Source organism: Chlorocebus sabaeus, chromosome 5, assembly GCF_047675955.1.
Source record: "Chlorocebus sabaeus isolate Y175 chromosome 5, mChlSab1.0.hap1, whole genome shotgun sequence".
Taxonomy (NCBI): domain Eukaryota; kingdom Metazoa; phylum Chordata; class Mammalia; order Primates; family Cercopithecidae; genus Chlorocebus; species Chlorocebus sabaeus.
The window spans coordinates 8,844,427-8,867,554 of record NC_132908.1 but is presented as its reverse complement, the minus strand read 5'-3'; the positions used below and the strand labels follow the sequence as shown (position 1 = coordinate 8,867,554).

General features: G+C 43.3%; 1 protein-coding gene across 2 annotated transcripts in view; it reads left to right on the top strand.

Moving 5' to 3' along the window:
- Nucleotides 1-23,128, top strand: part of USP7 (ubiquitin specific peptidase 7) — a 71,631-nt gene that overhangs the window by 27,038 nt on the left and 21,465 nt on the right. Inside the window, exons 1-10 of one of the 2 annotated variants that reach the window (XM_007985323.3) lie at nucleotides 7,539-7,643; nucleotides 8,371-8,545; nucleotides 14,629-14,827; nucleotides 16,867-17,005; nucleotides 17,720-17,808; nucleotides 18,957-19,065; nucleotides 20,624-20,754; nucleotides 21,226-21,280; nucleotides 22,260-22,340; nucleotides 22,442-22,532. In XM_007985323.3, the coding sequence (XP_007983514.1) occupies nucleotides 14,742-14,827; nucleotides 16,867-17,005; nucleotides 17,720-17,808; nucleotides 18,957-19,065; nucleotides 20,624-20,754; nucleotides 21,226-21,280; nucleotides 22,260-22,340; nucleotides 22,442-22,532 (781 nt within the window). In that variant the 5' untranslated portion in view covers nucleotides 7,539-7,643; nucleotides 8,371-8,545; nucleotides 14,629-14,741. Of the gene's footprint in view, nucleotides 1-7,538; nucleotides 7,644-8,370; nucleotides 8,546-14,628; nucleotides 14,828-16,866; nucleotides 17,006-17,719; nucleotides 17,809-18,956; nucleotides 19,066-20,623; nucleotides 20,755-21,225; nucleotides 21,281-22,259; nucleotides 22,341-22,441; nucleotides 22,533-23,128 lie in introns of those variants that run through there. The other variant, XM_007985309.3, reaches the window with a different exon arrangement.

Here is a 23,128-nt window from a genome sequence, read left to right as displayed (position 1 = left end):
AGCGTCCGAAAGTGCTGGGATTACAGGCGTGAGCCACCATGCCTGGCCCAAATTGCGTATCTTATAAACAAACTAGTTGACACACGTTGTTTCCAGTTAATCCTTTTTTAAAAAGACAGGGTCTCACTGTGTTGCCCAGGCTAAAGGGATCTTCATGCCTCAGGGTCCTAAGTGCCTGAGATTCCTCCTGCTTCTTAGGCTGAGGGGGCGTTCTACTTTGCCTTTTAAAAATTAGCTTTTAATTTTGGAGTAATTCTAGATGTACAGAAAAGTTGCAAAGTTACGACAGAGCTCCTTTGTGCCCCCCACTGACAATTTATATCACCAGTGTGAGTTTGGCACAGCCAAGGAACTGACATTGGTGTGTTACTGTTAACCAAACTCATTCTTTCAGGATTTCACCAGTTTTTCCATTAATATCCTCTTTCTCTTGCTGGACTGCCTTATCTAAATTGAGGTTGCTTGAATATGTTTCTGGTCCTAAAGACAAGGCTTTTTGTGGGATGCTTTAAAAAATAAAAAAGAATGCTGAGGTAGAGCTCCTAGAGATTCTATGCAGTCACTCTGATGTGGGTGAGAGAACTCCCCCATCCCCCAGCAGACGCCACTGCAGAGCCATGCAGAGATGGCTGGGAACCACAGGCTTGGGCTCGAAGGTGAGTCAGGTTTTCAGGTTGGGCTCCTTATGCTGGTGATGGATGGAGATAAACTATACTGACATGTCTAACCAGACTTCTGAAGTGTATTTGGGGCTATAAATCAAGAAACTATATGTATCAGTAAACTTTATATCTTTAAATTTATGTGTAAGGTTATATTAGTAAACATTATATAAAGATCCCTGCTTTCTCATTTACCTCTGTTTTAAGTCATACATTTAAATGAGTTCAGTGTGGGGAGAGGAGATGAGAGGTGAAGAGAGGACCATGCAGAAGCCAGAGGGAGGTCATGGTGAACTGATGGGGGTGGGGTGAGATGGGCTGTAGGGCGCCATGCGAGCCACCCAGAGACCAGGCATTGGCCCGTGCGTGTCTGCCATAATAACAGAGCTGTAGTTTTGATCACTAGGCTGTCACTAGTGGAAGGATCTGGGGGGCTGAGTGGAGACACCTGTGGCTCAGAGGCTTTGCTGGATCTTCATGGACAAGGCACCACCTGGTGGCAGGACATGGACTCAGTTTCAACACACCAGGGTTTTATTGTGTTCCCAACCCCTGCCCCCTGCCAGCTTTTTGGGGGAGGATTGATAAATCTTTGTGAAGTGACAGAAAATATCAAAGCCAGCCAATTGGAATCTTGCTTATTCTGATCTGTTATCTCAGGAGTGAGATTCAGGTGTTGAAGTGGTCTACCTAACTTCTATAGCGGTTGGGAGGTGTTCTCTGGTGGGGTAGCAGTTCTGTGTTATGACATCACAAATGGAATTCAGGGGGAGGAAAGCAGGGTATAGGCGTAAGTGCCCAGTAGAGCAGGTAGGAATATAGGCCCTGCAACTAGCCAGGGAGCCTACTTGGTGTTTCTAAAACATATTTTCTGCCTTTTCTTATACATATTGTGTTAAAAGGCCTAGCAGTCACGAATAATGGAGACTGTCTTCTATTTCTGGGTGGGGTGTGCATATTATGGGATGGTAATGGCTTTATTTCCTACAGACATTTTTCATCCAGGGCCTGTCTATTTGACATTGCACATTGTCACTCGTGTTTGCCAAACATGTCCCCAGTCTTATTTGAGATAATTTTGTGTCAAAAATAGTGCGTCGTGGCTGATGCCTGTAATCCCAGCACTTTGGGAGGCCGAGGTGGGCAGATCACCTGAGGTCAGGAGTTTGACACTAGCCTGGCCAACATAGTGAAACCCCATCTGTACAAAAATACGGAAAAATTTTAGCCGGACATGATGGCAGGTGCCTGTAATCCCAGCTACTCAGGAGGCTGAGGTGGGAGAATCACTTGAACCCAGGAGGCTTGAACCCAGAAGGTTGCAGTGAGCCGAGATCACGCTATTGCACTCCAGCCTGGGTGATAGAACGAGACTCTGTCTCAAAAAAAAAAAAAAAAGGCCTTAGCTCAAGTGTTTGGCCAAATCAGTCCCCATGTCTTAAAAACTTCCAAAAAGCTGAGATGTAAAACTTGGTATTACGTCACTCTTACATGGCAGTAAATATATGTGTACGCCAATCTTGAACGTCTGTCTTGAACAACAGAAGAAGGCAGCCTCATTGTTTAGGCTATTTCTAGAAGCCTAGTACAGATTTTTTTATGTGTGGCTATCCTGTGCTTTCATCATTTACTTCTGGACCAGGGATTTACCATGTCTTAATTAAAATTTTAATCCTCTTGCAGAACTAACTCATTTATGAGGAGCTTTTAAAAATGGGATCTCCTGCCCCTGGGAGCTGGGCTGGAATCACCTTGGCGGCTGCTTGGACACCCATAGGGCCATTGGTGGCCAGACCCATGCCTCATGTACTCAGTGGCCAACCAGTGGCCCTTTGCCATTTCACAGCCACTGGCCTTGACCGCTTTCTCTGCACCTGTCAGGTGGAAAAGGGCAGACTGGTCAAACCAACTCAGATGTGTTAATTTGGATGTAAAAGATGGGGTCTTGCTCAGATTCTGTTGCAACCGCAGAGCTCTGCTTTGCTTTTTCAAGGCCAACTGCAGAGTAGCCCTTACTTCACACTAGAACAATGTCGGAAAATAATAGGCTCTCTTTAGTCATCACACTACAGTTAATCCCACTGCTGAAAAATGGGGGGTAGAGCTTACACATTTCCCCCACCCCAACCTGTAGGATATTATGCGCTCTTGAATTGATCTTGGTTTTTACTATTGCTGTAACTTTTGGAGACAATGCAGTCTCTCTGAAGTCACCCAGACAAGCCCTTCTTTGAGCTCTAATCTGAATTCACTTGTGTCTCAGTCTGATTTCACTAGACCTCATGAAACCATAACCTGTACCTCAGAATTACAGAGCAGTTGTAGAGTTCACTTATTTTCCATGCTTTTGACTGCTTACACTTACATATGATCCTGATTTTAGACATGAAGTTTTATGTACAGAAAATGAGCCCTCATTTTTGCATCCATGCATTAAAACCATGTTTTAAAGCAACCGTCGTAGGATAAGTTTGAACCAAGGAAGTTAAAAGTACTAGGTGTACCTCTAGCAAATTACTTTTAAGATTTATAGACCAGGCGTGGTGTCTCATCCCTGTAATCTCGGTACTTTGGGAGGCCATGGCTGGCGGATCACTTGAGGTCATGAGTTTGAGACCAGCCTGGCCAACATGGTGAAACCCTGTCTCTACTAAAAATACAAAAATTAGCTGGGTGTGGTGGCACACGGCTGTAATCCTAGCTACTTGGGAGGCTGAGGCAGGATGATCACTTGAACCCAGGAGATGGAGGCTGCAGTGAACCGAGATCACACCACTGCATTCCAGCGTGGGAGACAGAGGAAGACTCCATCTCAAAAAAAAAAAAAAAATAGTCCAGGCAGGGTGGTACATGCCTGTAATCCCAGCATTTTGGGAGGCTGAGAGGGTGAGAGAGGTAGATTGCTTGAGTCCAGTTCAAGACCAGCCTGGGCAACACTGTGAAATCTTGTCTCTTTAAGGGGGAAAAAAAAAAGTTGTAGCACTTACACATAGTGTGAGTGTGTGCATATACAGTGAGGAAACTCTAGGTTGCTTCTGTGTAACCCTAATCTCTAGTAGGTTCTTATGTATCCTCATGCTGTTTCTGTATACATCTTTTGAATTTTGTAAAGGGAAATATGAAATTACATGTTTCTATTTCAACACAGCTCTCTCCTTTTATAACAGAGGTTGTATGTGATACGTATCGCTTGGTACCTGAATTTTTTTGTTTTTAATAGAGATGGGAATCTCACTATATTGCCCACGATGGTCTTGGACTCCCTGACTCCTGCGATTGTCCCATTCTGGCCTCCCACAAGTGCTGGGAGCCACCATGCTTGGCTAAATTTTTTTTTTAACATTCCATTGGGAGGTTGGCGCAGTGGCTCTTGAGTGTAATCCCAGCACTTAGAGAGGCCACGGCGGGTGGATCACTCGAGGTCAGGAGTTCGAGACCAGCCTGACCAACAGTGAAACCCTGTCTCTACTAAAAATACAAAATTAGCCAAGCGTGGTGGTGCACACCTGTAATCCCAGCCACTTGGGAGACTGAGGCAGGAGAACTGCTGGAACCCCTGAGGCCAAGGTTGCAGTAAGCCGAGATCGTGCCACTGCACTCCAGCCTGGGCAACAAGGGCGAAACTGCATCTTTTAAAAAAAAAAAAAAAAAAATTCCATTGGAATTTGCCATAATTTATTTAATAAGCCTTCATAAGTTTTTTTTCCCTATTCAATTAATATATAAATATATTCTTAAGTTTAAATATACATGTTACCTCTTTAAAAATTTCCAACTTTAAATATCACAGATAAGGCACTAGCCTGCTTTGTCCATCCTCAGCCCCGTTCCCTTCTTGCCCCCTCCACTTTATAGGGCCAGTCACTGTCCTTGGTTTACAATTTATACATCTTATAAAACTTTTTAAAGATTTGATGTAGTTCTAGGAAAATGAATGTGGGTGAAAGACATTTCAGAGTACCTGATTTTTCTTTTTTTAAATTTAGCGTGTATGTTTGATTTAGAGCATTTGAGCTAGTTAAGAATCAGCAAAAAGACATTTTTCCTTCTCTTCATCCTTTCTCTTGAGTGTACATCTGAGTTCCTTTCCTTAACCCTCTTCCACAGTATTTCTGTCAAGGCATGATGGTCTAGGGACTAGTTTAGAAGTATGTGTATATGTTTTCAGAAATAAGCTTTAAAAAAATAATAAATTGAGATGAGGTCTCACTGTGTTTCCCTGGTTGGTCTCAAACTCCTGGACTCAAGCAGTTCTCCCACTTTGGCCTCCCAAAGTGCTAGCATTATAGGCAGTGAGCCACTGGTTGGACCGGAAATAACTTTTAAGCCATCATTAATTAAGTGTATCTATTGAAAGACTGTCAAGATTGAAATTGATCTTTAATGTCTTAATCTTAAATGTCTGGGTGGTAATACCTGTTTCTTGGTATTTTGAATGTTTTGAGATGCTTAAGTGGTGGGGAGTACCATTTTATTCAGGAATGATTGTAGAGGCTTATGATGTAATCTTAAGCATTAGGGTTTTGGAGAGTTCCTAGAGGGGGAAGTGAGTGTGACACTGTCCATGGTGCTGAATCAGATTGCATGCTGGTTCGAATGGCAGAAAAGCTCTGAAATTGTGAAGGCCACCCACACACACAACTACCTGACTTAAAAAGCTCATCTCCTGTCTGCAGTTGAGATTCCTAATTTCTGTTGGTGTCCGATGCACCAGGGAAAGCCGACTGTGTAGGCAACCTTGGGGCCAGCATTAGTTGCAGTGAGCTGTTCTAATATGTGGAAGAACAAATTGATTTAAATGGGACGTGTGAAGCTAGGTAAAATCTAAAAGTCCTGCTGTGATTATTCTGCTTGTAGAATAACCATCTGTGTCAGTGTGAGTAATCTGTGCTTTAAAATTAATGAAAAGTGATTGGAATGTTGTTGTAATTTACACCTTATTTGCCAGTTGTAACTTAAAATGTTTTGAATCCAAACTTGAGTTATATGTGTTTTTCAGCCTAAGCATTTAGCACGCATTTAGAGTGATCAGTTTATGCTTTCCTAAATACTTTACATAATCCAGGCTCTTCACATAATTATACAGTAATCGTCCACTGACACCTTGAGGAGGATGATTTGATGTTTTAAGACACTGGCATGGGTGGGCGATCCCAGCACTTTGGGAGGCCAAGGCGGGTGGATTACTTCAGGCCAGGAGTTCGAGACCAGTTGACCAACATGGTGAAACCACATCGCTACTAAAAATACAAAATTATCTGGGCGTGGTGGCACGTGCTTGTAATCCCAGCTACTCAGAAGGTTGAGACAGGAGAATAGTTTGAACCCGAAAGGCAGAGGTAGCAGTGAGCTGAGATTGTGCCACTGCACTCCAGCCTGGGGAACAGAGTGAGACTGTCTCAAAAAAAAAAAAAAAAAAAAATGATACTGGCATGTGTTCATGATGAAAAAGTTTAAAATAATTTGTTTTAATATATACCATTTGCATATGTTCAGTAATCTTCACAACAAAATTGCCTGTAGAATTGTTTGTAATTACTAGGAAACCTGTAGTAAAATAATGACTTTCCACAACAATTAGATAAAGGTTCTTTATGCTGATTAGCTATTGTAAAGTAAGAACTACCTAAGGATTTGTTTGTTTGTTTGTTTGTTTGTTTGTTTTGTTTTTTTTTGAGACTGACTCTCACTCTGTCGGCCAGGCTGGAGTGCAGTGGCACGATCTTGGTTCATCGCAGCCTCTGCCTCCTGGGTTCAAGTGATTTTCATTCCTCAGCCTGCTGAGTAGCTGGGATTACAGGTATCCACCACCACCCAGCTAATTTTTACATTTCTAGTAGAGACGGGGTTTCACCATGTTGGCCAGCCTGATCTTGAACTCCTGGCTTCAGATGATCCATCTGCCTTGGCCTCCCAAAATGCTAGGATTACAGGCATGAGCCACCATGCCTGGCCTACGTAAGAGATTTTACATAAAAAGTTTTGTGCAGAATATCATTGCAAAGAAAGCAAATTATAGTGTGGTATAGCATGTTTTCAAATTCCATTTAGTGTTTTGAAGTAACAGAAGTTTAGGCCGGGCGCGGTGGCTCAAGCCTGTAATCCCAGCACTTTGGGAGGCCGAGATGGGTGGATCACGAGGTCAGGAGATCGAGACCATCCTGGCTAACACGGTGAAACCCCGTCTCTACTAAAAAATAGAAAAAACTAGCCGGGCGACGTGGCGGGCGCCTGTAGTCCCAGCGACTCGGGAGGCTGAGGCAGGAGAATGGCGTAAACCCGGGAGGCGGAGCTTGCAGTGAGCTGAGATCTGGCCACTGCACTCCAGCCTGGGCAACAGAGCAAGACTCTGTCTCCAAAAAAAAAAAAAGAAAAGAAATAACAGAAGTTTGTATTTAGTAAACATTAGTATAAATATTTTTTGGATTAGAATGAACCTTTACTGTGCTACAATTGATTTTTTTTTTTTTTTTTTTTTTGAGACAGAGTCTCACTCTGTTACCCAGGCTGGAGTGCAATGGCGCGATCTCGGCTCACTGCAAGCTCCACCTCCCGGGTTCACGCCCTTCTCCTGCCTCAGCCTCCTGAGTAGCTGGAACTACATGCGCTCGCCACCATGCCCGGATAATTTTTTTTTGTATTTTTAGTAGAGACGGAGTTTCACCGTGTTAGCCAGGATGGTCTTGATCTCCTGACATCATGATCCACCTGCCTCAGCCTCCCCAAGTGCTGGGATTACAGGCGTGAGCCACCATGCCCAGCCACAATTGGAATTTATTAATGATTAGGCAATATCAAAAGTATAAGTTTATATTTTGCTTATTCCATTAAAGCCATGAATGTGAAACCTATGGAATTTCTTTTTCTTCTTTAAAGCTGGAGATACAGATGACCCACCAAGAATTACTCAGAACCCTGTGATCAACGGGAATGTGGCCCTGAGTGATGGACACAACAACACGGAGGAGGACATGGAGGATGGTAAGTGCCTATTGTTTGCCTCCTCGCAGCGGGCAGAAACCTGTCAGAAAACAGATTCAGATCCATGTGTTCTTGTGAGCTTGAGCATAGCTAGTTTTCAGGAGGCTGTAACTGAGGAAATTCCTGTTTGGGTTTTGAGTTTCAAGATGGCCTACACCATTTCCAGGTAAGTAGAGTCTCCCTAGCCTAGGTGAGGAGGTGTAATGTAGGTTCAAATGTAATAGGTGGGTCTTTACTCACACCTGCAGGTCTCCAGCCACTGCTAGTATTGGGAACAACAAGCATGTCTTACTCTCCTTCCTGTTTGTTTGCAGCAAGATACGTGCAGACATTGGAACTTGGCTTTCCATTGCATTCTCATTGCAGGGTGTATATCAGTTGATGATAGCTGAGAATCCCTCCCCACTCCTGTTAGGGATGAAATCAGATTCAAGCTTTGGCCTTCATTCTCCCTCACTGAGTTTTGGTCTATAGCTTCTCTGTGAGAAAGCACTCATATGTATGTGCATGGACTTTTTTTTGTGTAGGAGATCAGTTTTTTTCTTCCAAGACCATTCCTTCTTTAAATGTATCAGATTAGTGACCTCAGCATTTGCAAGGTCACACTTGTGAGTAGGGAGCAGCCATAATTGCAGTATGCAGCCCCTGGAGTCTTGAGTGTAATATGAAACCATGTTCTGTCAAAAAGCATGTCCATCAATCCTCATGAGGGTTGTGTCCTTCCCAGGGGAGTAACGGGGCAGTTGAAAGAAACCATCAGTCACGGGCTGCACCACCAGAAGGACTGCTGTTCAGACCTCCTGCCAAAAGTTCAGCCTCCATGAGAAACTGCAGCCGTAGTTGAGAGTTCTCTCACAGTGCGGTTTACCCCTGGCAGCTGGCTGAGGCAATATCTGAGGAAGGTAAAGAGGCGTGGTCTAAACCCGCTGCTTTGTTACCTGTGGAGTGCGCTTTCCACCGTAGACAAGGGCAATGGTGTGGGTGTGGTCTCGCTGGTTGTTGGGCTTTGGAGGTTTTACTTCAGACATTAGAGATGCCGAAAGTGGTTTAGTGAGCGCATTTGGGAAGGCGTGGCCAGGTCTGAGGCGCCAGGTGTGCGTTTGGGATCCATTCTAGCCACTTGTGGAGCAGTGACAGGCCCTGCCCTATTGGAGCATTCCCAGTCTAGTTCCCACAGAGCAATCTGTGCCAACATTTCCCTACTGTGTTTTGTTTTTTTTAGGGGGGAGGTCTTGGGAGGAGACATAGATATAGGGTGGAGCTTCTCAGCTTCTCATAGCATCTTGGAGAATTCTTGGTTGTGGGAGGCTGTCCTGTGCATTCCAGGATGCCCATGGCCGCTGCCCCCCACTTGCAGTCGTGACATGTCTCTAGACATTGACAAGTGTCTCCTGGGGAGAATGACTTATGAGGACATAAGTATGGGTAAAAATCTCCTTCCTTTTGAGGTACATTTCACTAAATTAGTAGACAGTGGTGCCACACCGTAGGACCTAAAAGTGGAAATGCCCTTCTCGTGACCTCCTTGATGGAAAAAGCGTATAATCCAAGAAGGTTGAGTAATCTTCGAGCATCTTTCCTTAGTTTGGAACTATGGTTGCCGTTGAAAGACCCAGCATGTAATATCTTTCTGATGGCAAAGTGCACGGGAGGGAGGTGGTCCTGACTGTAGGAGAACTTGGAGCTGAGGGCAGCATTTTCCAGCTGCAGTATGAATTGTGCAACCCTCTTCTTCAGGGGATAGGTGTGTTGTGAAAAATGCACAGGATTCTAGGAAGTTATAGATGTGCTTGGCTAAACAAGCTTTATTTACCATTGTATGTCTCAGGGTTGTTGTATCAGAAGCAACATAAATTGCTTCTCCAAAAATTTTTGTTAATGATACCCCAAGACTCTGGACTTCAGAGCTCCCCTTTTTTTGAGTGTCCTGTTTACTTGAGTGTTGAGTGTCCATTTCAGACTAGGACACACAATCTGGGAAGCATCTCTTTCGAAGTTTTGTCTGTAGCCAAACTATCAGAGACTTGATTGATTTGCACAGAAGACTTCTTAGTAAGGGACATTTCTTATGTAAGAAGCTAAGTAGCTAATGACATAGCAATGGGAGACCTGTATAGTTGAGGAAGAGAACTTACTTAAAAATCCTGTTAACGTAGAATTATGGGCAAGTATCAGAATTATTTTTTACTATATCTACTCATTCTATACTTTTAGTTCCTCATTCACTGTTTTTCGTGAGATGTCCAAGGAAGTTATTTTATTTTATTTTATTTTATTTTATTTTATTTTATTTTATTTATTTTTAGATACAGTCTTGCTCTGTCACCCAGGCTGGAGTGCAGCTGGGACTACAAGTGTATACCGCCATGTGTGACTAATTGTTTATAGTGACTGGATCTCTCTATGTTGCCCAGGCTGGTCTAGAACTTCTGGGCTCAAGCAGTTCTCCTTTCTTGGCCTCCCAGTGTGTTGGGATTATGGGCATGACCCATTGCACTTGGCCCAAGTAAGTTTTATTTTATTTTATTTTGAGATAGGTTCCTGCTGTGTTGCCCAGGCTAGAGTGCAGTGGTGAGAGGTGAGATCTCAGCTCACTGTAACCTCTACCTCCTGGGTTTTTGCGATTCTCCTACCTTAGCCTCCCGAGTAGCTGGGATTACAGGCACATGCCACCATGCCTGGCTACTTTTTGTATTTTTAGTAGAGACAGAGTTTCACGATGTTGGCCAGCTGGTCTTGAACTCCTGACCTCGGGTGATCCACCTGCCTTGGCCTCCCAAAGTACTGGGACTACAAGTGTGAGCCACCAAGGAAGTTTTAGAGCAAATATGGCCTCTGAAGATCTAGATGGATCTAGATTTAGAATGTTGTTCTCCATGAGACTAATTTGTGGGGATTGACGAGGACTTGCAAGAACTTGTATTAGAATGAAGAAGTTAGCTGAAATCACTGCAACAGCACATTTGGGGAAATTTCATACCAACCTTTCTGATTCAAAAATCTGAAGTGTTGTGTTTTTCTTTAACTTACTTTTTTTTCTCTTTTCTTTCTTTTCTTTTTCCTTCCTTCCTTTCCTTCCTTTCCTGTCTTTTCTTTCTTTTCTTTTTGACGAAGTTGCACTTGTTGCCCAGGCTGGAGTGCAGTGGCATGATCTCGGCTCACCGTATCCTCTGCCTCCTGGGTTTAAGCAATTCTCCTGCCTCAACCTCCCAGGTAGCTGGGGCTATAGGCGCCTGCCACCACGCCTGGCTAATTTTTTGTATTTTTAGTAGAGATGAGGTTTTACTGTGTTGGCCAGGCAGCTAGTCCTGGACTCCTGACCTCGTGATCCGCCCACCTCGACCTCCCAAAGTGTTGGGATTGCAGACGTGAGCCACTGCGCTCGGCCTACCTTTCTTTTTGCAGCTGAAGCCTAGACTGGTCCATTGGCCTTTGCCCTGGAAGGATAAAATTGATATAACAAAGTGCACAGTGGGAACTTTGTGCTGTAGGTAATTGCCGCTGCCACTGCTACAAGAGTCTCCAGGGACCAGATTGGAAGGTAGTGAGTTATCAAGGAGTCTGGTTGAGGATTTGTGGTGACAGCAGTTTGCAGAAGCTTGTTGTGCTGTCATTTACAATAAAAAGAAGCAGTAATGAAATGGTACTCTGCTAATGTTAGTGGCATCCAGGCAGATTGGAGTCTTTGTGCATGAGGCGCTAATTTTGCAGGGAATGTGGGTGTCCTTCCTAATCCCTAGTATACTTGGAAGTTGCAAAAAATAGTACATAAGATCCAGTATACTGTTAAGTGTTTTCTTGGGCAAAGATCTCCATCACTCAGTCTCATGTAATTCCTCGTAGGAGGACAATCTGGCTGGCCATATCTGTGAAAGCTGGTTTCCAAGTCCACTTCTCCTTTTTATTGGACTTGTTTTGGAGACAGAGTTTTTTGCTCTTGTTGCCCAGGCTGGAGTGAATGGCATGATCTCAGCTCACTGCAGCCTCCATCTACCAGGTTCAAGCGATTCTCCTGCCTCAGCCTCCCAAGTACCTGGGATTACAAGCGCATACCACCACACTTGGCTAATTTTTGTGTTTTTAGTAGAGATGGGGTTTTGCCATGTTGGGGCAGGCTGGTCTCAAACTCCTGACCTCAGGTGATCCGCCTGCCTCGGCCTCCCAAAGTGCTGGGATTACAGACGTGAGCCACCGCGCCCTGCTGACCCTTTTTTTTTTTTTGAAATGGAGTCTCACTCTGTTGCCCAGGCTGGAGTGCAGTGGTGCAATCTCGACTCAGTGCAAGCTCCACCTCCCAGGTTCATGCCACTCTCCTGCCTCAGCCTCCCGAGCAGCTGGGGCGCCCTCCGCCAAGCCCAGCTAATTTTTTTTTTTTGTATTTTTAGTAGAGACAGTTAACAAGAGCGTGTTAACCAGGATGGTCTTGATCTCCTGACCTCGTGATCTGCCCGCCTTGGCCTCCCAAAGTGCTGGGATTACAGGCATGAGCCACCGTGCCCAGCCAGACCTTTTGTTTTTTAGTAAAAGTTTTACATTATTCTACTAGTATGAAGAGTTTTCAGGAAGTGAGGTGAAATTTTAATACACCTGAAGTGTCATCTAAACTTCGTGCTTAACAGATTTGATAAGTCTGTTCTAAGAAATGTGCCTTGAGTGTGAGGCTGAAATAGAGTGTACAGTGCACTGTGAACTATCCACTGTGTGTCAGGACAGTGCTACACTCGGGGGCACAGAGACGGATGCATGGTGGCCTCTGTGGGGCTGGGCAGCAGGTGGACCAAGTGCAAACTTCAATTCTGAGTCTCACCATTGTTTGGGTCTTTTTAATATTTAGGGAATATCTTGGGAAATTTAATGTATAGGGCAAAAGTTCAAAAAGCATTTATAATATGTATTGATTTGGGATACATAAAATCAAACCCTATAAAGAGCTGAATTATATAAAATAGATGAGTTAGAAGAGAGGCATAACCTTGTTTCTTTCAGCTTTTTAGGTCCTGCAGTGATTTTCCATTTGGTTGCTTCTGTGCAGTTCTGTATACATGGGCTTCGTAAAGCGGGCAAGCTAGTAGTCTCATTTTGTTGAGACCTGCGTTTTGTGAGTGTTATGGTAACTTCCAGAAGTGGTATTTTAAAAACCAGAGTCAGGGTCACTGTGCGTAGTGTCTTGAGAAATCTTGGATATTAAAATCCTCTATTGTCACTTGTAAAACAGCTTCGGTGGACTTCCATTTCCTCACTTAAAATGTAGGAATTGACATTTGTCTCTTGTCTACCTTGCAGAACTTAACTCCTGATCAACTATGAATTGCATGATCCTAAAAACACATGGCAAAACTTGTTCCACCATGCCATTCTAGACATTATCTTAAACAAGTTTCTTGCCTTTTAGTAGACTTCTGTCCCTTGAAGGGATTAGGGTAATACCACTTAAAGAGGCTTATATAAATAATTCTCTTGGACAAGATGCACCTCTTTCAGCTGCTCTTCCTTCCACAGTGCCTATGCTGTAAACAACTCAGCAGGGTTATGTGGAAGAAAAAAGTTTGGCATGAAGAGTGTCTCAAAGAAGGTAGAAGTGCTTACCATCACACATGCTTTTGATATTTCAATTCTACCCTCCCAGGAGGACTGATGGACATGTTTTCTTAAGACCAAACTCAGTCATAAACTTCAAGCAAATTCTGTTCCCCGAGAAGTGGCTGATGCTGGGAACTCAGTTGTTAGAGAACTTTGGAATCTGAAGGGTTGTTGGATGCCGTGGTGACTGCCTTCAGGGGCCTGAAGATGAAGGATGGGAGGATGTTTTTGTGCGCTCTTTACCCAAGCCTACAAGTCTTGTTTTGTGCCTTAGGAGCCTGCTGGTCAGGGATGTCAAAATAGCACCTGATTCTAAGCCGGGAACAGCCTTCCAGGCACTGCGTATAGAGCGTGGCCCTTGGTGTGGCCCTGGATCTCCTGCCAGTCCGTGAGCTGTGTGCAGGCTATAATGAGATAGGTACAGGAAGTGAAAGGAAGCGTTTAGAAGCTTGTGTAGCATGTTGACCTTGCTGTGGCAATTTCATTATGCTTTATAAAAGTATTGGTCAATAACACATTGGTGTGGGTGCAGGAGGACCGTGCCTTCACAGGGGTCGTTTGAGAAGCAGTGAGATGCTGCAGGGTTTGTCAAAGGTGATTGACCGATGGCCACATGCAAATGAATAGTCACTGTCATCAGTGAAAGATTGAATTTTAAGTGGAGACCTTCAGTTGGACCTCTGCTAAGAGGCACTGTATTGGCAGAAACTTAAATTTCTTAAATCAGCCTTTGGTCTTATTATCATTGAACAATTTATACTACTTATGTGGGAAAAGATACCAGTTTCTTAAAAAAAAAAAAAAAAAAAAAAAACTCCCTCTAGGGTGTCCAGGCTAGTAGTTTTACAAAAATTGTGAACTAATGAAGTTAACTTTATTATTAGGCTACTGTTGTAGCCATTGTCTTGCCTCTGAGCAGTGCTGAGCTTCCAGGGGGATGGCTGTTTCCCTGGCTCTCAAGTCCTGCCTGTGTGTTCTGTGCTCTCTAAAGTCAGCCCAAGTCCCATGTTGTGGTCTTTTCCCCCAGAAGTCCTGTCCTTGAACAGATGTGAGCCATGTCGTTCCGTCTCTCCAAAGTCTCTCCACTCACGGGGTGCCCGGGGTCCTTGGGAATTCAGCTTTAGTAAAGTAGACATTGTTCTCATGTGGAACTCAGTCTGACAGGGATGGCAAGTGTATGGTTAGCACTCTGTGAGTTTTGGACTTCATAAGGAAGAATTAATCCATTCAGAAACTGTATGTCATCTCAGTCTTAGGCTTTTAATAAATCGGAAGCAATTTTTTCGAACCGTTAGATTTTAGCAGTTAAATCAAGATGTATAGAGCAGTTTACTCCATGTTGATTAATGCTAGTGCTTTTGGTCAGTGCACAGGCTCTGTGGCTGATGATGTGTTTTTTTTGCAGACACCAGTTGGCGCTCTGAGGCAACCTTTCAGTTCACTGTGGAGCGCTTCAGCAGACTGAGTGAGTCGGTCCTTAGCCCTCCGTGTTTTGTGCGAAATCTGCCATGGAAGATTATGGTGATGCCACGCTTTTATCCAGACAGACCACACCAAAAAAGCGTAGGATTCTTTCTCCAGTGCAATGCTGAATCTGATTCCACGTAAGACAGTTTAAATGATGCAACTACAAACCCCCACATAGTTGTATTACATTACTGGAAGCCAAATTCGATCAACCTAGTGCAATTGTATCTTATTTGCTGCCTCTACATAGTCTTTTGATTTTAAATTAGATTAAATACGTCTTTCTCTTTAAAACCCACTGGTGTATGTATAATACCCAAGCTAGAAAAGTGTATTTTTGTCTTGTAAGTAAAAAAACTAAAAATAGTTTATTGGAATCTGCCAGCCCATGGAATCAGGGCCTGCCAGGATTAACTGACCATAGAGCCACCAGGCTTAATTCTTACTCTGCCTGAGCAGAAAATGGCAGCTGTCAGAGCCAGACATCCCTTCCATTGTGTGATAACTAATTTGTATGGGTTGTTCAGAAAGTACAAGTAAAACATACTGTGTGAAGGATTTATGCAACATGGCCCTCTGACTTGAGGAACATTTAAACATTCATGTATATTATGAAATGTCTAAATATTGAGAAATCTTGATGGTCTTTCTATTTATATGAATTAGAAAATTAATTCAACTTTTATCAAAAACCCAGTTGATTCTGGGAGTGCGGACCACTGTCTGCATCGGAGCCAGGGGAGGCTGCTGACTTGGACTGCACCTATCCTAGTCTCCCTGTGACCCTTTGGAACCGTCAGTAACATGTTCCCCGGAGTGAACTGGCTCTAGCTGTTCTGTCAGTTCCCCCAGGGAATAAAATTTATGGAGTCTCACTCTGTCGCCAGGCTGGAGTGCAGTGGCCTGATCTTGGCTCACTGCAACCTCCGTCTCCCAGGTTCAAGTGATTCTCCTGCCTTGGCTTTCCTAATAGCTGGGACTACAGGCGTGTGCCACCATACCCGCTAATTTTATATTTTTAGTAGAGACGGGATTTCACCATATTGACCAGGCTGGTCTTGAACTCCTGACCTCAGGTGATCTGCCTGCCTTGGCCTCCCAAAGTGCTGGGATTACAGGCGTGAGCCCCTGTGCCCGGCTGTGCTTTCATTTTCTTTAATGTTTAAGAAAGAAGTGCCAAGGTAGTTTGATGATGCAGCCAGGGTTTTTGAATGGTTTAAAAAGTTTTCCTCTTCTGTTCACATTATGATGTGATCTGATGAGTATTTGGGCTAGGTTTGTTTCAGTCTAATGGATAACTTTAGCCTGAAGAGCACTTTGGAAAAACAGTGAATGGTCCATACTCAGTGTCAGCATCCCGAGCAAGCAGGAAGTGCTGCGGGAACAGCACTGTCCTACCCTTGTCCTGAAGAGTCAAACCGTTTCAGGGTTCAGTTGTAGCGTTGATTTATAAGGCCTCACTTTAATCGCAAACCTTAACTCTCTGTGGCTTAAGGGGCTGTATGTATGGTTTTTGAACCTGGATTTAGAGACCCTTTTGTGGTTCACCCCACACTTGGACTGCATACGGTAGTTCTCTTTTGGTTGTAATTTGTGCCTCGTCAGTGAATTCCTCGATGCCAGGGCAGGACAGCAAACTCTAAGGCCACAGAGCTCCCTGGTGCTGGTTTTGGGGCTGGTTTTTCCCCAGTGTGTGTGCTGGAGGGCATCCCAGGAGAGCCTGAGAGGCATAGCACTGAAGGTCTGCAGGGGCAGGAGCAACACTGAGAGGTGACCCCTATATCAGCAGTAGAAGCAGAGGTTTACATCCACCCATCTGTTCTTTTTGGTTCTTTCCTAATAACTATTATCTGACCAAAAAGTTGTAGTCTTGTACAGAATCCACAACTGGTATTGAAAGTTCAAAATTGTATAGATACAATTAAAATTTCCAACTTCTGAGGAATTAAAAAATGAAACCATGAGTGAAATCCCTACAGAATACACTGGGGGAGCCCCAAACACCCTTTTTTCTATTAAAGGTAAAAATGCCTCCGTCCTACCTTTAACCCCAACCGGAAAGGAGAGAGCAACAAAAACATAAGTGGGGATTTTGGTGTGCTATGTGTACTGTCTTTAAAAATGTGTAACATCTGGTGAATATGTCAACTAAGGCTCAGATTATTCTTTTAAACAGGTCGTGGTCTTGCCATGCGCAAGCAGTGCTGAAGATAATAAATTACAGAGATGATGAAAAGTCGTTCAGTCGTCGTATTAGTCATTTGTTCTTCCATAAAGAAAATGATTGGGGATTTTCCAATTTTATGGCCTGGAGTGTAAGTAACGGTGTATTTAGTCTAAATAATCGGTGCATTACTGCTTGTTGTTCCCTTACCTTTTTGATTTTTCAAGTCCTTTATTCATTTTAGAGCTAGATTTTTGCTTTCTGAATTGGACAGCTGTCTTTGAAAACATGTCTTCTCCAGTTTCCTATTCTAGGTTTTTAGCAGCTTTCTGGATTCACGTCTCACCTTTTAGTCAGTCATTCAAAGGGAGTTCCCAGTGGGCTAAATTTCCTTTAAAAGACATAATACTGTTTGAGGTCCTTTCATGATTCAGGCATAGTACTGAGTGGTTCCACGTGACTCCAGTAACTTCATTCAGTTCATTTTGGCTCCTTTTTGCAGAGGTGGTAGCCGGTGGAACAATCTAGGAATGTTCCTTCTTACTCCGCTAAGTCACTTATCATTGCCTTCTCCAGCCCCTCCCCTCGCCTGCTTAGAGGAGCACAGATTTCTCCTGTCCATGCTGTGGCTCTGAGCCCCTGGGTACCTCTGGGATGCCTCTGAGGTGCCAAGCATTTGCTGTGTGTGTTGTGAGACCACTGTTAAAAGCAAATTGAAACAGTCTAAAATTAGCAACAAAGTTGGGATGTATGTTTAAAAAAGTATTTTAATCTGTATTAAGTACAGGGCACTAATGTAATTTGTCTCTTGGGAATAAAGTGTGTGTTCTTATTCAAGCTGGATATTCTTATTTGTGTTTTACAGGAAGTAACCGATCCTGAGAAAGGATTTATAGATGATGACAAAGTTACCTTTGAAGTCTTTGTACAGGCGGATGCTCCCCATGGAGTTGCGTAAGTTTTTCTTTAATTGGGTGCTGTTAAAAATGTCTTCTGTGCTGCAGTGAAAGAAGCTTTGGCATGCATGTAACAGAGATGCACATATTTAATCAGTAAGCGTCCTCTCTGCGCTTGCTCTGTGGCACACACAGTCATGCCCGCTTGCCACTCTTTTAATGGATTGATTGAGCAGTTCTACATGTTAGACCCTTGGAACCTAATTGTATAATAACCAGTACATAAATACCCAGAGCAGAGGTGCTCTGTTGTTACTTTGATGAGGGCAGGGAAGAAGTCCTCTCCGAGTGTGAGGAAGGGGGGAATTGAGGGAAGAGGCGAGCATCACCAACAACTAACATGGTGAGCGAGGAGTAAAGAGGCATGACCAGGCCGTTAGGTGTACTTGAGCGTTTCCAAGGCTGGGAACTAACCCCTGGAGTGGCAGGGTGGGTGAATGGTACTGCGCAGTAGGTGTCTCCTCCAGCACTGGTCCCGCTTAGTGACTGTCGTGTGTTCATGTCATGGCATTGTGTACAGAGGGAGATGGGCGTGGAGGTGGGAGGATTGCTCTACTTTCTGGCACCGTTCTCTGTGGCTTCCTTTTACTACTTGGGGTGGGGGTGGGAAGGTACAAGGCATAGTTAATTCCGAGAATCTTATCTTCCCTCAAACAACCACCAAAATCACAAAATAAAAAAAGCTCTGGGAGTTTAGAAGTCTGAGGCGAAACTTGGCGAATACACACTCCTGTTTCTTCTTGTGTGTGGGTCTACAGAAAAGATAAGTTTCAGCTTTTTTCATGTTGTGCTGACCTCGCGTGTGGTAAGTGTAATTATGTAACCAGACTGTACTGTGAGGCATGTTGGGTATGAGCATGCAGGTCTCCGTAAGTGTCTGTTGGTGCTGGGCTTGATCAGTGACAGGAGTGCCACTGTCAGCAGGCAGGTGCTTCGAGGGCTGTGTGAATGTGGGGGTTGCATTTGCACCAGTTCACACAGTGGAGCAAGCAGAAGGGTATCGGTGACCATCGAAGGATGCTGTGTGATAAGTGCTCCTGGCCTCGGTTTCCTCAAGGCTGACCTTGAGTCAGATTGCTCCACACATACTGCAGGAGCAGTGGGGTATCTCTGCAAGATCCCCTCAACCTTGAACTGATCTTTCAGGTGGGATTCAAAGAAGCACACAGGCTATGTCGGCTTAAAGAATCAGGGAGCGACTTGTTACATGAACAGCCTGCTACAGACGTTATTTTTCACGAATCAGCTACGAAAGGTAAATGGATAGTGTTCCTCTCCTGCAGCCTTCTGCCCACCCTTTCCTCTCAGGTATATCAGAGCAAAGTCTTCTCAACAAACATCCCAGTCTCCCTCCCCTGGCCCTGTCTCCTTAGATGGCTGCTAGTTCATGCTGCATTTTCATTCCGCAGTATTGGGACACCTACTTTTTAAACTGCTTCAGTGTTTCAGAGTTACCACCGCAAACCTTTTCCTTTGAGACGGAGTCTCGCTCTGTCACCTAGACTGGAGTGCAATGGTGTGACCTTGGCTCACTGCAGCCTCTGCCTCCCGGGTTCAAGTGATTCTCTGGCCTCAGCCTCCTGAGTAGCTGGGATTACAGGCACCCGCCACCACAGCCGGCTAATTTTTATATTTTAGTAGAGGTGGGGTTTCACCATGTTGTCCAGGCTGGTCTCAAACTCCTGACCCCAAGCTATCCACCTGCCTCAGCTTCTCAAGGGGCTCAGATTATAGGCGTGAGCCACCATGCCTAACCATGACCTAAGTTTACAGACTTAACATTGTGTTAGAAATCACCATGTGAAGGTATTTAGAAAAACAATCATAAAATCCATTAACAACAACATTTGCAAAGTTTTATATCAAAACTGAGTTGAAAAGTCAATGCAACTTACTTTTATTGAAAATTTTAATAAAAAGAATAGACATACATTAAATCTAATATAGCTGAGTCAGTTTTACTTTGAGAATTCCATGTGATTATTATGAAGCAGCACAGGAGATCGGCACTCCTGGTTGTGGGGTGGGCAGGGAGCTGGCTGGCTTGTCAGCCTTGAAAGCATGTTTGCACAGCCACCCAGACAGGTTGTCGTGATATATCCCAGGGACAGCTCAGTGTGGGTAATTCTAGTCACATTTAAGTTTTTATCAAATGTTTTGTTCACAAGTAATGCTAAGTTAAGAAATGGTGCTCCAGTAAGTAGGAAATAAAAGTAGTTCTCTGGGGGGTGATTTTGTTTTTTGTTTGCTTCTTTCTCTATTATCTTTTTATCAAGAACATATGGGTGAGGCCGGGTGTGGTGGGTCTTGCCTGTAATCCCAGCACTTTGGGAGGCCAAGGTGGGCAAATCACCTGAGGTCAGGAGTTTGAGACCAACCTGGCCAACATGGCGAAACCCCGTGTCTACTGAAAATTCAGAAATTAGCCTGGCGTGGTGGTGCATGCCAGTTATTCCAGCTACTCAGGAGGCTGAGGAAGGAGAATTGCTTGAACCTGGGAGGCGGAGGTTGCAGTGAGCTGAGATTGCACCACTGCACTTCAGCCTGGGAGACAGACCGAAAGTCGGTCTCACATTGATGGTGATTTTCAAAATTTATTTTTGCATTTTTGTGTTTTCCAGTATCCCTAAAGATGTTCATGATTTTGTAAACTTTCTCATCAATTTGGGGATCGTTAAAAGCCCTAACAACAGTCTTAGCCATTGTGTTATTAGAAATGATTTTTTAAAACATGAAGATTAAATTCTTACTGTTTTTTAAATTTCCCTGCATCTTCTCAGAATAAATTCTTAAATCTGAATTAATTCTTTCAGGCTGTATACATGATGCCAACCGAGGGGGACGATTCATCTAAAAGCGTCCCTTTAGCATTACAAAGGGTGTTCTATGAATTACAACACAGTGATAAACCTGTAGGAACTAAAAAGCTAACAAAGTCATTTGGGTATGTATTAGACATCTGCCTTTGACATTCTGCTTCCTCTTTTTTTTTTTTTTTTTAAAGGACAAGTGAGTAGAGAATAGGAAAGTTAGTAGAGCATACTGTAGGCACTTAATTTAGGGAGGCTTGAGCATTTAATGGTGTCAGTGCTTTTATCATTGTATTTTGTTTCATTTCTTTGGAAATAGATACTTTGTTTTAGAATTTTGCTTGAGAAAGAGTTGACAGCTTAAAGTTTTTACTTTTCAACACAAGAACCTGTATTGCTTTCAAATTTGTTACATTTTCTTGGAAACACCACTTCCCCTAGCAGTAAATCCATCTGAATTATAACTCCCAAAAATAATCTTCACAGGAAAGGAATTTGAGAATAATAACTGACTATCCAGTTTAGTTTTTCAATCTAAGTTACTTTTAATTTGCTCATTGGAAAGTTGAGCGTTTAAATGGAGGTGTTTGTTTTATCTTTGAAAGGTGGGAAACTTTAGATAGCTTCATGCAACACGATGTTCAGGAGCTTTGTCGAGTGGTAAGTTTCAAGCAGTACTTGTATATTTCTTACAATGAATATTTTTTGAAGCATTGTCAGAGTTATTACCAAGTAAAACAACAGACCTAATTCAGAAAATGCCCATCTTTGTTTAGGATCAGACTGAGGCTACAAAAAGGCAGCAGCTGTCTAGTTTTAAAGGCCGGTAAGAATTATTTGAATAGGGATTTGAAGGTGAAGTGAGGAAGCTTGAATTTTATACTAGCAGGCAGTAGGCTTTTAATTTGTTAAATTGGTATATATACATGAGTTACTAATCCAGGAACCAAAGACTGGCTTTGTTGGTTGTCCCGTTGGTCCTGAGTCACTGTAGAGTGGTGACTTCTGTTCTTACTCCAGCGTCCAGACCCCTCCTGTGCAGCGAGGTTTCTCACTGAGCAGAACTCAGTATGCGGCGATTACTCTCCCCGCGGCGTCACTAGTCGCTAGCAAATCCTCATTCTTCCAGTTGTGATTAAAGACACAGAAACACACACACACAACATGAAATGGCTGTTCAAGGTGATTGGCTGGGCAAGGTGTGTTTTCTTTTTTGCAGCACTAGCTGGATTGAATCCAGTTCATTAAATATCCATGGACAAACCAGTCAATCCTGTTGACAGGCTCAACCTCATTAATCTCTTGGTGTGGACCATTACGAGTTAAGTTTAGTGAACAATTTTACATGCTTTTCCACAGAGGTAAAAAAAAATATAAAAATGCTTCTAAAGGCACTACAGATTACTAATTTATTCCAAAGGCTGTATAAAAGGTTAACCTCAACTGTTGCATGTAGAGATGTTTGTAAAAATCCAACCAAGAAAGAAGATTTTGTATATGTTTTTGATAATTGCATGCCGGAGGTCGTATTTTTATAGTCTACGACTTCTTTGAACATTGATATTTGTAGTCAATTATAAAATTACTGTATATATTAAGCATAAAAACCTTTTTTTAAAGCCAAAACATTCTTTTTCAGTTGCTTGATAATGTGGAAAATAAGATGAAAGGCACCTGTGTAGAGGGCACTATACCCAAATTATTCCGCGGCAAAATGGTGGTATGTGGCTACCAGTTCTAAAAGATCTTTTGAAAAGGTTTTAGAATATGAATTTTTTGACTATTACTACTTAAGTCACTTTTAACTTTCCTTATTTGCAGTCCTATATCCAGTGTAAAGAAGTAGACTATCGGTCTGATAGAAGAGAAGATTATTATGATATCCAGCTAAGTATCAAAGGAAAGAAAAATAGTAAGTGTTGCGTGTATCTAATGGCATGATCTTTTGATGATTTCTGTTGTGGTTTAATGTTTCATTTACACAAGTGATGTTTTTTTAAACAGTCTAAACACAGAGAATGGCTCAGATCTTAGGCAAACAGCTCACTGGGCGAACACAGGCTTGTCACCTCCACCCAGCTCTAGTGTTGGCCAGCACCCCCACAGCCCTTCCCAGCCACCGCCTCCCTCTCCTCACAGGAAACCACCATGTGGACTTCTTACATCCTAGGTTAACTTTGCATGTTTTAGGTGTCTATTTAAATAGAATCTTGTAGTAGGATGTATTTGTTTATTTTGTTGTTGTTTTTTGAGATAGGGTCTTGTGCTATATAGGCTGGGATGCAATGGTGTAATGATAGCTCACTGCAGCCTCAAATTCCTCCTGCTTCAGCTTCCCCAGTGGCTGGGAACACAGGTGTGTGCCACTACACCCAGCTAATTTTTTTTTTTTTTAATAAAGATGGGGTCTTGCTTTGTTGCTCAGGCTGGTCTTCAACTCCTGGGTTCAAGCAGCCTTCCTGCCTTGGGCTCCCAAAGCACTGGAATTAGACATGAGCCACCATGTCC